A 13,583-nucleotide genomic window follows, 5' to 3' on the forward strand; every position below is an offset into this window, starting at 1 on the left:
ACATAACTGAGACGCTACAAGCATATTCTACTAAGACTATGCTAGAACCAACTCCACCACTACTAATCCTCAATAACTCATATCCCAACCATAACTAAACACTGCCATTATAAATCAATCTCACTCTTCACTTTTTCAATACACTTACAAAAAATACCCAATGACGCCTGTTTTAAATGTGTTCTTAACTATGTAAAATTTCAATCCAAACACTCTAAATATAGTGCTAATAAGCTCTTCTTTGAACTGTACATGTGTTCTAAACTCAATATACCCTTACCAAAAGATCAGCCTCATACCATTAATAAAAGTGATACTTGTTTTAAATGTGCTCTTAACTATGTTAAATTACCTAAATCCAAACACTCTAAACTTAATGCTAATAAGCTCTTCTTCTAACATTATTTGTATTCTAACGTCAATATAACCTTGCCAAAATATCAGCCTCATACCATTAATAAAAGTGATACTTGACGACTGTTTTAAGCATTCCTTAACTATGAGAACAATACTTTCGCACATACTAGAAAACTTCTAAATACCTGTAACTTCACCCACCTTAATGTGAGTACTACCAAACTGTAGAAATATCTTAACTACATCACCTTATACCATATACTTCATTCTGAGCTCCAAGCAGTTAAGTATAAACTCTATTGCAATCAGCCAGAATATACCTTGTCAATTTCAATCAGTATTTTTTCCCGCCTAGACAAACCCTCCCTAATTTTTCCTCGCCTTCAATTTATTGAGTATTTTCTTTCAACTAGTAAAATCGGACAGTATTTTTTTGCAGCTTTTGCCTTCTCCAGTATTAACTTTTTTCTGTCCAGCCCCCTAATTTTGTCCACCTAGCGAACTACTTGGTTAACTATTTTTGAAAGTAACCATTTGAGCTGTCCTGATCTTACTTCTATTTAATTTACTATTACTACATCAATTTAGAATATTCACAAATACTAATATTTAATTTATAATTATTTAATTTATTATTAAGAGATAACAGTTCGTAAAATAATTCAGATAAGAAAACCTGATCCCTCTATTAATAGTCATAGCGAGTATTATTAATTGTCAATAATATTTTTTGCAATACTTTGATTTAATATATTTTAATAACCGTCTGCACTGTATCATCTAATTAGTAACCTGTTAAGTCTAAATAAATATAATAAGTTAATTTTTATGCACGAACTTAAATCAATGCGTAGTGTGTACCATTTACCTAAATAAGGAAAAAGTTAGAATGAAAATATTTCAAAGCTTTTTCAAAGAAAAATAAAAATTTAACATCAAACCAGATAGATATAACACTAACTAAGATCAGATACGTTTATCATAACCAAAGTTCTTAAACCAACAATGTCTACCACAGATAGTACTGAACGCGATTTTCTTAACCACGGCATTCCATATTATGGAGAAGTCTTCAGCGACGAACACTCTAGCGAAAGTGAAGATGAAGTAGTTGAGTCACTTTATGACCAAGCCACTAATCAAACTCTTGAAACCTTGAACTCTAACGGATACATCTGTACTCCAGGAATTCCTTTTGTCTTTATTCCGAAAGCCAATGAATTCAGAAGTATTCCGAACATGCAGCAGTTCAGAAGACTTATCACTGATATTCCTGGATGGGAGGGTAATGTGGCAGCGAAGTATGAGAGTTTGGAACCCTTCTTTTTAGATGAATCTAAATTGCAGAGAGACATTACTACCAACAGATTGTCTACCAATGTCTCTATTCCGGGTGTCCAACCAATTGACATGTACAATTGTAACTTTTGTGACTCTTCGTTTATTGGGTTAAAGTATTTCAATCGGCATGTCAAGAAATATCATCCTGAAGCCAATCATGAAATGCTAGTCCTGCTGCAGCAGCTGGGTTATCCTGTTAGAATCAGTAGCCGTTTATCATCAATTTTAATTGAAGCAACTACAATTGATATCTATGAGAATTTAACTCAGGAAAATATTTTACTGGACTTGAATAAGGATAAATTCTTATCATTACTTTGTGTTGAAAGGGCAATGAGACTTTACAAGGAAGTTCCAGAAGATGAAGCCGGTAAGAAAAAGCTTACCAGTTTAGTAAGAAGCTTTTTTACAAAGGATCACTTGGACAAGCTTAATGAGTTTCAGAAAAACTTGAATACTACCAAAGTGTTCTTAAAGTCACACTATAGTAGAGGGGCGGTTAATGATTATGTTAAAGCCACTGTGACCTTCCTTCAAGTAAGTTTATTCCATTTAGATATTAAGGTAACTTCGAAAGAGGACTTCGACAAGTTCTGCACTATGTTCTTAAAAGATTATCTTTTAAAAGTTAATGTTGAGAGAACAGTTCTAGACCTTTTTGTTCTTAGTTGTATGCTGCAGAATAATAGTCTTGTCTCGAACTCAGTGAGAAGGACTATGTTCTGCAGCGTATTATTCTTCTCCAAATTAATCATTATACATGAAATTACTAAAGAAGAATTTAAAGCATTCAAACAGGAATTAAAGTCTCCCAACATTGAACATAGTGCAGGTTATTTCAGTCTTAAATGGTTGTTCAATCAACATGATTTAGCTAGTCCTCAGACTCCGATGAATTGTCAACAAGTAGGTTCCAGAACAGATGCTTTTAGAATTAACGGTAAGATTGTCTCATTGCAACTATTGAATGATATGAGAAAAGGTTGCATTACTACAATTAAAGATGAGTTGGTTGATATATTTGGTCCTGATCTCTTCAATGGTGTTAAATATTCAGATATAGTTAAGGAGTATAATAAGAAACTCAGTCTCCGAAAAACATTTAAACGCTATAGCAATTCTGAATTTCAACTATTACTCAAAAAAAATAAAGTCAAAAATGTTCATTCTGCTGTTGCTTTGTTCAAGAGAATACTCAAGATTCAAGAATTACTTTACCTACTTATTATTATTGGGTGCGGAGCACCCTATAGGTCTCCAGAGATTCTCACTATGAGAATCGAGGACCACTCCAACTCACCTAGTAATGTAATTCTTGATGAAGAAAATGTAGTATTCAGAACTACCTACTCCAAAAATTTAGACCGTCACAATACTATAGTTGCTATTACTAAATACTTGAATGTGGAAACCGGACAATATCTCATATTATACTTACATTTGACAAGGCATATATTGTTGGAGCTTAGACTCAAGTTTATTGAGGGTACTAGTTATACAAAAGAACGTACTAATAGACATGTTAATTCAGATATAGACCAAGACTTAGTTCAGGAAATCGAAGAAATAGAGAATGAAGAAGAGGATCTAGATGTAGAAGATCCAATAATCAGGGCCGCTAATAATGTTGAATATATTAAAAGAGAGTATTTTACCAAGTTGTTCATATCACTTAATGGTCGAGCTAAGCCGGACCTTGGATTGAGTGCCATTCGAAACATCACAAAGGCATATGGTGTTGGGTTAAATCAAAGAGAAATGCGTCAAGGGTTACATTCATTGGTTCACTCTTTAGTTGTTGACTTTAATAAAGTTGAACAAATAATCAGTGAAATCAATAGAATGAGCAACCATTCCAATACAACGGCCTTGGTCAATTACGGTTATAATCATGAAAGCAGAAGTAATGTCAGTAACAATTTACTCCAAAGGAAAGTTTGCAATAGATGGTATGAGATGTTGACTAATCATGTAACCCCCGAAGTTAATAGTTCAAACATAATATGGCAAGATGTTAGCATTGCGGATGTAAAAGACGCTTATCTTAAGGTTTTGAATTTTCCAGCTAGAGAAATACAAGTGGTTACTACCTTGGAGGTTCTTAGAAATAACTCTATAGCTATATGTTTAAGAACTTCTGAGGGAAAGACAGCAACATATGGGGTTGCCAGCTATTTGGAAAACTATGTGTTTCCAAGTAGCAAAAGGCAAGTCTCAGTAGTTGTAGTACCCTTTATTTCCTTGAGATTAGATATATTAGAACATCTAAAACGTTACGGAGTTGTACCATTAATTTATGAGGGTACTATTAATTACACCACAGCATATGATATGCTAATAGTACAATTAGAACTATTTAGTAATGAATTGATAGAAACCATTGAAGCTTCCAACCATATGTCAGTACGTCGAATTATATTTGAAGAGGCCCACTTTATGTATCATCAATATAGAGAGAGCAAAAATGAAGAAATTGCTAAATGCAAACGATTTCAAATGCTCTTTGTGTCAGCGACATACCCTAAATCATATGAAAGGGAATTGAACAGTTTGATAAATCCCAAAAGGCTAATTAGATTAGAAAGTCCTTCCATTGTTCGTCCAAATATAATACTTAATAAAACCATTGTCAAAAGAGAAGAAGAAGTTGCTGAAATAATTAAATCAAAAGTATTACAAGTTCCTTTTAGTATTGTTATCTTACCCACTATAAGAAAGGTACAAGAGTATCATAAAGAATTCAAAGAGGCTGGTATTAATTGTGAAATGTTCCATTCCAAGTTAAATTTCGCTGATAAAGAGAGTGTTATAGAAAAGGTATACAATAGTGAATTAAGAGTTGTAATTGCTACTACTGGGTTTACTACCGGATTAGACATAACATCACTTAGATATTTAATTATTGGAGACCAATGCTATGACGCCGAAACTCTCATACAAGCCAGTGGTAGGACTGGTAGAGATGGGCAGGCATCGACAGTTGATTTGATTCTTGTAGCCAATAGAAGTAAAGATGAATTTCAAAAGAAACTCATGTCACCTACATGTTTGTCGGAGGTTCAAAATTGGTCCCAAGAATTGGAAATCAAACTGTGCACAGAACTCAAAGTACTGTTGTGCAGTGTCTGCAGAAGCAATGGTCCAACACAACCGATAGTACCAATTGAAGTAGAAACAGATAGACCAATTGAAGGAGAAACACAAGTTGATAGACCAATGGAAGTAGAAACAGATAGACCAATTGAAGTAGAAACACAAGCTGATAATACAATGGATGAGACAGACACTACTGACTGGTTTGATAATTTGCCTGTCGTCAATCAAGTTCCACCTAGTATGATTAATAGATCACTAAATAAACCAGCTAGCAATAGAATTTTATTTAACATACCTTTAGCTCAATCATCAATAAATGAAGTTGCAGGTAGTCTGTCCAATACAACCAACACATATCAGTCACCTTTGTCAACCTTTGATTCAACAAGACCAATATTGAAAAGAAGAGGAGAAACACAGTCATACCAATCTGCCTCCAAACAACAGCGGATATTAAATAACCAATCAGCAGATGAATCATTATATCTTCAAACAGATGAATCGGTCATTTCAGTACTCCAGAAATATAATGATAATATCTATGTAATGATGGATCCACAACGTTTTAAAAAAGCTAAGTTTGAGGATGAATTAAGAATTGATAATGCCTTAATTTATAATTTCCAACACTACTATTACCGTGGTCTTGGGAATCAGGTGATCTGCTATGGATGTGGACTCAATCACGAAACCCACAATATAGAATGTCCCAACTACAGATTTACTATGGGACTCCTTATTCCATATGTCTTGAGTTCCTCCAAAAAGTTACTTAATTATATTAATCAGGATAATATAGAAAGGGCTATAGAACTAAGAAATATAGTAGTTAATTATGTACATCAGGAGCTGTTTAGAGCCAAAATGAAGAGCTGTGTATTACTAAGATTCAACAAACAGTTGAACTTAACTCATCATAATATCCCTTTTCAAGAATTAAGTCAAGATTTGTATAATCTATTGTATACCCCCAAGCCAAATAATAGGCTTGGGGCTGATACAACTAAAAGGAGAAACTTCCTGACAACACTTAAAGTGATTAATGGTTGGAGGGGAGTAAGTAGTAAGGTAGGATGGCTGATGGACAACAATGTCAAAGAGGAAAAAATGAAACAATTAGAAGATAGATTAAGACAGAAACAAACTAAAGGAGCATGCAAAAGATGCCACTTGATGCATCAAGGTGAATGCATGATGGAACAGTTACTAAGTTTCATTCTTTTGACTGGCTATTACAATATAGACTTGTGTTTTATTACCTTATCTAAGATGTTTAGGAATCAAGAAATAATATGGATACTTCACAGCTACGATGATTTTCTTAAAGTTATATTAAGTGAATATCGAGGGACATATGGGTATATGTACTTCATATATATAATGATCCAACAAGTGAAAGAAGAGGAAACCAGCATAATGCATTACCATTTGGATAAGAAGACTAAAATGGTATTAAAGTAAGTATAAAATTATAGTTATATATGTATGTAAAATTCTTTCTAGTATAAATTTTAACATTACAATATATTTCTAACTAACTTGACTTCACTTCTTCCATTTAGAATCATTACTTTCTCTTAATCATTACTTATACAAGTTAAATATATTTTCTACTATACTCAATAAAAGTTATTGCTAGCTTACTGCTACTTCCAATAGTATATTTTATTACTTTCCCAATTAAAGATTACTATCCATTAGACTCTTGTTCTAATTCATATCACTAATAAACACTACTTTTAGTTAGACTTGTAAAATAAGCGCTACTTACTTCTACATTTTTAACTATATCATATACCACTGATACGTCAGCTAATACTATTGAAGTTATTTCTAATTCCAATTGGGTACCTCCAATATCCTTGAATAACACTTATATTTAAAGTATCATTAAGTTACCTTCAGTATAACCTCTAAAACTATACTTATAATATCTAATAGACATTCTATATTACTCTTTAATTACTTAATTACTATTTCCATATGATGATATTTCTAATTAATTTGTTCTACCTTCCATCCTACAGTTCCTTTACTTTAATTAAAGTCACCTTAAATACAACTATTATGTGACAACAATATCTATATTTATTAAATTCTATTAGCTTTCCGATAGTTAGAACAAGATTACTTATGTTACTACTACATTTAACAACACTCATTAATTACTACTATTTAAACCAATTCTATCTTCAGTGCTAACTTAGCTTGACTTGCTATTGTTAAATTTCTAGTAAATTCTACTACTTAATTCTAAATTGTATTAGTTCTATCTAAATAATTTCAAATTAACATCTAAACTACATTATGTTCCAAACTAACTTCTAAAGCGCATTAAGTTCCAAACTAATGTCTAAATTACATTATGTTCCAAACTAATATCTAAACTACATTATGTTCCAAACTTACTTCTAAAGCGCATTAAGTTCCAAACTAATGTCTAAATTACATTATGTTCCAAACTAATATCTAAACTACATTACGTTCCAATGTTACTACTTTAGCAATTGTACATAGTGCCACTTATCTAACTCTAATTACTATACTTTAAAATATAAATTTAATTTTCTGCTCACTAAAAAATTACAGCTAACAATTTCTACGCACGACCAAAAATTCAAATCTACATTAATCATAAATTTATTACAAACTAGAGAAGAGCATAAAATGTGAACCAAATCATTTATTAAAATAATTATACATATATAACTTATCTAATTACATTCTACATCTTTTGAAATAACTTCCAAAGAAAAAGATGATCTTTCTATATTAAATACAACCCTTAATATACAAAAATACCAAATTTACCAACAATCAACACCAGCAAACTATACCATTAAAACTTAGAGTGCTAAACAAGTGCACCGAGTGACCAAACTCAATAGCTACCTAACCTTACCAAAACCAGCTTAAAAGTCATTGAATTGCCTTGACTGGACAATATTATAGTAATTACTTTAAAACTCTTGATTATTATATTACTGATCCACAAATAGTAATAAATCACCTTAAACAAGTGCACCTAGTGACCAAAAGCAATAGCTACCGAACCTTACCAAAACCAGCTTAAAAGTCATTGAATTGCCTTATCTGGATAATATTACACTAATTACTTTATAACTCTTGACCATTAAACTACTGCTCCACAAATAGTAATAAATCACCTTCTGAAACAAGTGTACCTAGTGACCCAAGTCCATACTAAACGAATCTTATCAAAACCAGCTTAAAAGTCATTGAATTGCAATGGCTGTATAACATTATAGTAATTAATATATTAATCATAATGAGAAATACAATGATGTCTAATTAGTGAATCCGTAACAATTGAAAGTCATACTCAAATGGATCGTGGTGAAACTATAACCAAAATAACATATGTACTTTAAAAACCATTAAAATGTTGCATATCAATAATAGTGTAGTTTACTTATGTTGTTAATAAACATTTACATAGCTCACTTCATAAAAATTTCTGGTCAATCTAAATTATACTAGACTATTTTTTTAGTACGGCATATAAACGACTCAACTTGCACCCTTAACTATGGGAAAATCAAAATGCACCCAAGTTCTGTCCTGCGAGGTGAAAATTGATTTTTTACATAGTAAATCTGCTCTCCTGCACACAGGCTAATATCTATACTAGCTGAAAAATTAAATGATCCCCACTATCTAAATTGACCAGACTTAGTTTCTACTGAACCATCTGCATTTGTGGTTGTCCAAGTAGTCGTGTAATCAGGTTGATCCATAAGAAGATCATATACTAAAGGAACAGCAGTTGGACATACTAAACATGCGCTTGGTCTTGAACTATCTGGAGGAGGAGCATTGTATACGAAACGAGCACCTGATAACCCTAGATTATTACAGGATTTTCCATTACTCCAACTTATCAAATTCGGGTCATATCCAGGACCAATGATAAACTGGAATTTATTATGTGGAACAGTAATAGTTAAAATATTACCATCGTAAGTCCAAGTTGGACTTCCAGAATTGATAGTAAGCTGATTTTTATTTCCCCATCCACTTAAAATATATGGAGTTGCGGGTGGACGAGAAGCGTCTTCAGGATTCTGAATATACAACACAGAAGTATTTGTACTAAGCAAAATTGTTTGTAAGACACCATCCTGACCAAACATATGTTGACACCTCATAACAAATGTACTTTGATTACCAATGTCAATACATCCATTTCCAGCATATGGAGAATTTTGATATACTGGGTTATTGTTCCACAAACAAAGCGAACCATTGTTGACAACAGTAGCCACATTAGTACTACAAGCCGAATCAGAACCCCAGTATGTACTCGGTGCATTACCGGTAGTCATAAAATATTGAAAATATGAGAGGACACCAGTATTGTGAAAAATTCCGAATGGTTTAATACTATTTGTCGATCCATCACATGCTTGAGAACCTGCCATAATAAATGTACCTTCATTAATAAAGTAATGTCCATGTATCGTATAAGTAGGTTGACTACATGCGGTATTGTTATCATTATAAACAAAGGTACCACTATTAATAAATCCCCCGACGTCTGTACCTTCATTAAGTTTATAAGTCAGACCGGAAATATGATCTTTTTGAAAATATGGATAACCACCGATATTTTGACAATAATATATACCATTATTTTCAAAGAAGGTATTATACCCATGCATATCGTAATTGTAATATATAAAGGCTGCATGTTCGTGAATAGTTATATTAGCACGCCATTCGATACCATAATCGCCGCCTGAAAAGTATGTGATATTTCTTACAGTAGTGTTATAGATATCTAAATTGGTTTTTGTGATTCCAGAAACTACAGTCTGCAATAGGAAGGCAGCAAAAAATATTGCTCCTAAACTTGAAGACTTCATTTCTGATATTTAACTCTATGAAGACTAACATTATACAAGTATATTAGAATTTCATGATAATCTTTAATTTATATATTAAATTGCTTGAACTTATCTGAATGTACTTTGAATACTGAGAATGGTGCAATAATTTCATAAAAGGCTGCTAAATTTTAATAAAAAATGCATCTTAATGTAAGATAAATCGGCTTCATAAGCCTCAACAAATCAAAACTTTTACCTCTTTAAAGAAGTTTAAAGTTTATATGGAACATACTCTTGGCTTGTATAGTAGTTCGACATTTAAACCATTAACATGCATGTTGTGGTTCGAACTGGATATTTTGTGTTCAAGAAATTGAAAGAGGTTCGCTAATTCGGTAAATGCAGTATATTCGCAAATTTCTAATAGATAGTGATAAAAAACAAGGTTTTTAATACATACGAATAAAGAAGAACAAATAGGTTTGCTACCTTAAACAATTTATTTACTGTTTATATAAGTTTTCACTTGTCAAATTGTGGAACAGAGTAGTACCTCTTTAAGTTTTTCGAAAAAAAACAATCATTCTGATAACCAATTAAGCATTGTATTACTAGAACCGTCATTTAAATATCTTTTGGACAAAAAGTATTTCTTTAACCAGTTATTGTTCTACAAGCTTGTGTAAATTGGTTTAGAAAACAATTATCGCCTGTTTGGTGTACCCTTGGTACTATCATTTAATAATGTTTAGAGCAGCACTTGGTAGAATGAGTTTAACTTTAAAGTTTTATTCTGCATCAAATATATTCTGCTTGTCTGTTCATAAGAAAATTTAAACTTTGAATGAACTAGCTAGAAAGAAAGGATGTTTACGAATCTTTTTAGCGGTGAATGCTTACGTTTATACCCTTAATTCATCATAAATTAGGAAATAAATGAATGACTTCAACGTTGAAGTCTTTGAAATTTGTTTGTACTTAATATTTAGAAAATCAACTCATACTCAGTTAGAACTAGACACGCACAAGATTTAGTGGGATAGCTTTCTTATTTAAAAGATGTAACTTTCACATTGGAAACTTTTTAATAGAAGATAATATACTTTCATCAATGATTCACCAACATATATTTTGAAAAGCGTTATAAAGGTATAGCAATCATGCAGAAGTTCCATTTGAATTTCTGTTTTGACTTACTTTTACATCAAATTATGTTTATTCACCTAGAAGATTCTTATCATACCCATATGTTAGTCCATTATGAACATTAAACTTTGATAGAGACATCAGTTTTAACGATAAATTGTATCTAAAATTGATAATCTATCCAACAGAACTTTGCAGTCATTTACAGTGTGCTCAGGACTATTGTATACTCCAGGTTGCGTACGAATAAAAACAAGAAGATGACTGCCCACAATCCTAGTCACCTGCATGTTAACTCTACTTACTACATAGATTTTCTAGATTCAACTAACAATCTATAAAATCTTGCATCATCAATCAGTTATATTAGCATATAAGTTACTATCATAAGCTTTCCATAAAGCAGTGATATTCATTATAATAGTTTCATAAATCTCTATGTCAGTAGACGAGGGCGAATATATTGCGTTAAAAATTCGAGTGGTGCAAACGTTCGAGCTACATAATATGATTAACTTTCCTCGAACCCTAATAAAAGCGAATGATTATTTTATTACTACTCTTGGCATTCGTTAGCTTTTTTTATGACTGTGTGATAATTCCGGGGTTGCGGAAGTTGATCATGATTTGAATTATTATTCATGGTAGTTCCAAAATAAAGAGAGCCCTGTACGGAATTATTCTTTTCAGAGAATTATTTTTTCTTTCTGCATATCGCGAAAAAGTGGTTCGTTACGTTCACTCAGCATAATTTTTCTTAGCTTGCAGTCATCGCTAATGCATGAATTTTATTTTTTTGGTCTACTGCGTAGGTTTGTGTTAGTTATATCAGGAATTTTATAAATTGTTACCCTTTTTGCAGTATTAAATCGAGTGCTCAAGTGGTGTTAATTGAGTAGGCTGAAAACGGTATTCGCCACAATATTTGGACTGCACAGGCTTAGACTGAACCCTCAATTTTACAAATCATATCTACATACTAACGACCGTATGTATATAAATTGACAGTCATATAAAAAGTATTACACGTTTGCTACATCGATATCCAAATAGAACATGTTACTAATGTTAACTCATTGTATAACCGAAAATTTATTTTAATGACTATCATTGTTACTAATCAACTTCATCAACTTCAACTTCAACTTTTGTAAACAAATTATCTACAGTTATTATTCGAAGCAGTGTAATATGTTTGATTTTAATTGTGACAATTAATTTCAAGAACACTAAGGAATAGAAAAGTTTCGCCCACCTAAATTTTAATTGCAGTTTACGAATATTTTCAAAAATAAACTTTTCCTTGAGTCACAAAATCTGTTTCAAACACAAGGTACATATGTAATATATGTAATATATATATATATCCGTTGAAATCCTATCGCTTTATTTGACCCTATACAACATCAAAAATGATACACAACATAACATATTTTGCTATTCACGAAAGTTGAAACCTATGCAGATTCCAAATATTACAGTAGATCCTAAATCATTTTTCTGAATATCATTTTGCTGAATATCATTCGATGTGCAAGAATCTCTTTCTTTCTTGGCAATGAAGGGATTTTATTTTTTTTCACACTGTAATAAAATATCAGAGATTTACGTATGTATCCAATAAGGATGGTAAAAGATGACAACATTCGAACCTGCCCAGCACATTTATAATGTAAGTTTAAAATCTTAAATGTATTCTATGCATGAGACGAACCGAAAAACGTTTCAATTACCTATATGGGTTAGCACTACTTTTTTGGTACGATATTCTCAACTTTTAAGATTAGCATCAATTCATGCACTAAGGCCTTATTGTACAGAAGTAGAAATAAATAACAAAGTCGCATTGTCACTAATTATAGAATAAAAATAAGGAGTTTCTGATCTTAACTATAGCGGTCAAATTCCAAGAAATTGATCCATCTAAAAATACGAAGTGTGCTCTACCAAAGTAAGAAAGTGACTTAATGAGAAGAGACGTAAATCCCAAACGCTAAAGTTGACCTGCAGCATCAAATTCGGTTATGGACTTAAGTAGTCCATCACGCCAGATTTTTAATTTTAATAAACCTGTACAAAATAGTGCGTAAAAAATTATGTACTTAAGTAATCGGTCAACTTCTTCTATCTACTACACTTATGAACAAATTTATATCCTTAAGACAATTATGTTGCTATATGCGTCTAAGTATATTGTTATGATAAGCATATTGTTATGATATATTCAACTCCATCTGAATCTTAACATTCTGTAAAGGAAAAAGAATTCAAACTTAAAGAACTCGTATCATCTCCCCACTTTTTGCGTGATAAAAGCTGTAGAACGTTTCCTCTTTGCACCTTCCATCGATAAATCTGCTTCCTAGACTTATATCATTGTTATCTTCTTAGTAGCTTCTAAATTTTACAATCACCATTCCTAAATCTCTCAATATCATCCTTATGGGCTTAGAAAGGTATGGTCTTATTCAGTTATGGATGCAAAATAGGTATTCCCACTATACATTATAATATTAAATTTATTAATGACCTATTTCGCAAAAGTTCTGCCTAAATTGACTTTGAAATAAGGATGTAACTTTATCGCATATTAACGAAATAAAAACCATTATAACTACGGTTACATTCTATTGAAAAGTCTCTAATGTTATCCTATTATTTCAGACACTCTGCAAATCCATGGTTTAGCCAATAGTCTTATTGCTAAGTTGGTTGCGCGACAGCATACTGCGCGCCTTATGTTACACCTTTTTAACATTATCTATAAGTTTTTTTCCTGGGGGATGAGAAATT

General features: G+C 31.9%; 2 protein-coding genes across 2 annotated transcripts; one reads left to right on the top strand and one right to left on the bottom strand. All coding sequences in view use genetic code 12, as the record gives it.

The window, feature by feature from the left end:
• Nucleotides 1-1,362: 1,362 nt before the first annotated feature.
• On the top strand, nt 1,363-6,929 carry RJT21DRAFT_141681 (DEAD/DEAH box helicase; the record flags this gene model as incomplete). Its single annotated transcript, XM_064883400.1, has 2 exons — nt 1,363-6,251; nt 6,822-6,929. 2 exons carry the CDS (start codon nt 1,363-1,365, stop codon nt 6,865-6,867), a joined length of 4,935 nt encoding a protein of 1,644 aa, XP_064736163.1. The 3' UTR covers nt 6,868-6,929.
• A 1,539-nt stretch (nt 6,930-8,468) lies between these two features.
• On the bottom strand, nt 8,469-9,680 carry RJT21DRAFT_128311 (uncharacterized protein; the record flags this gene model as incomplete). Its single annotated transcript, XM_064882915.1, has 1 exon — nt 8,469-9,680. One exon carries the CDS (start codon nt 9,678-9,680, stop codon nt 8,469-8,471), a length of 1,212 nt encoding a protein of 403 aa, XP_064736164.1.
• Between the last annotated feature and the right edge of the window lie 3,903 nt (nt 9,681-13,583).

Source organism: Scheffersomyces amazonensis, assembly GCF_036850825.1.
Source record: "Scheffersomyces amazonensis strain UFMG-HMD-26.3 chromosome Unknown RJT21scaffold_7, whole genome shotgun sequence".
NCBI lineage: Eukaryota > Fungi > Ascomycota > Pichiomycetes > Serinales > Debaryomycetaceae > Scheffersomyces > Scheffersomyces amazonensis.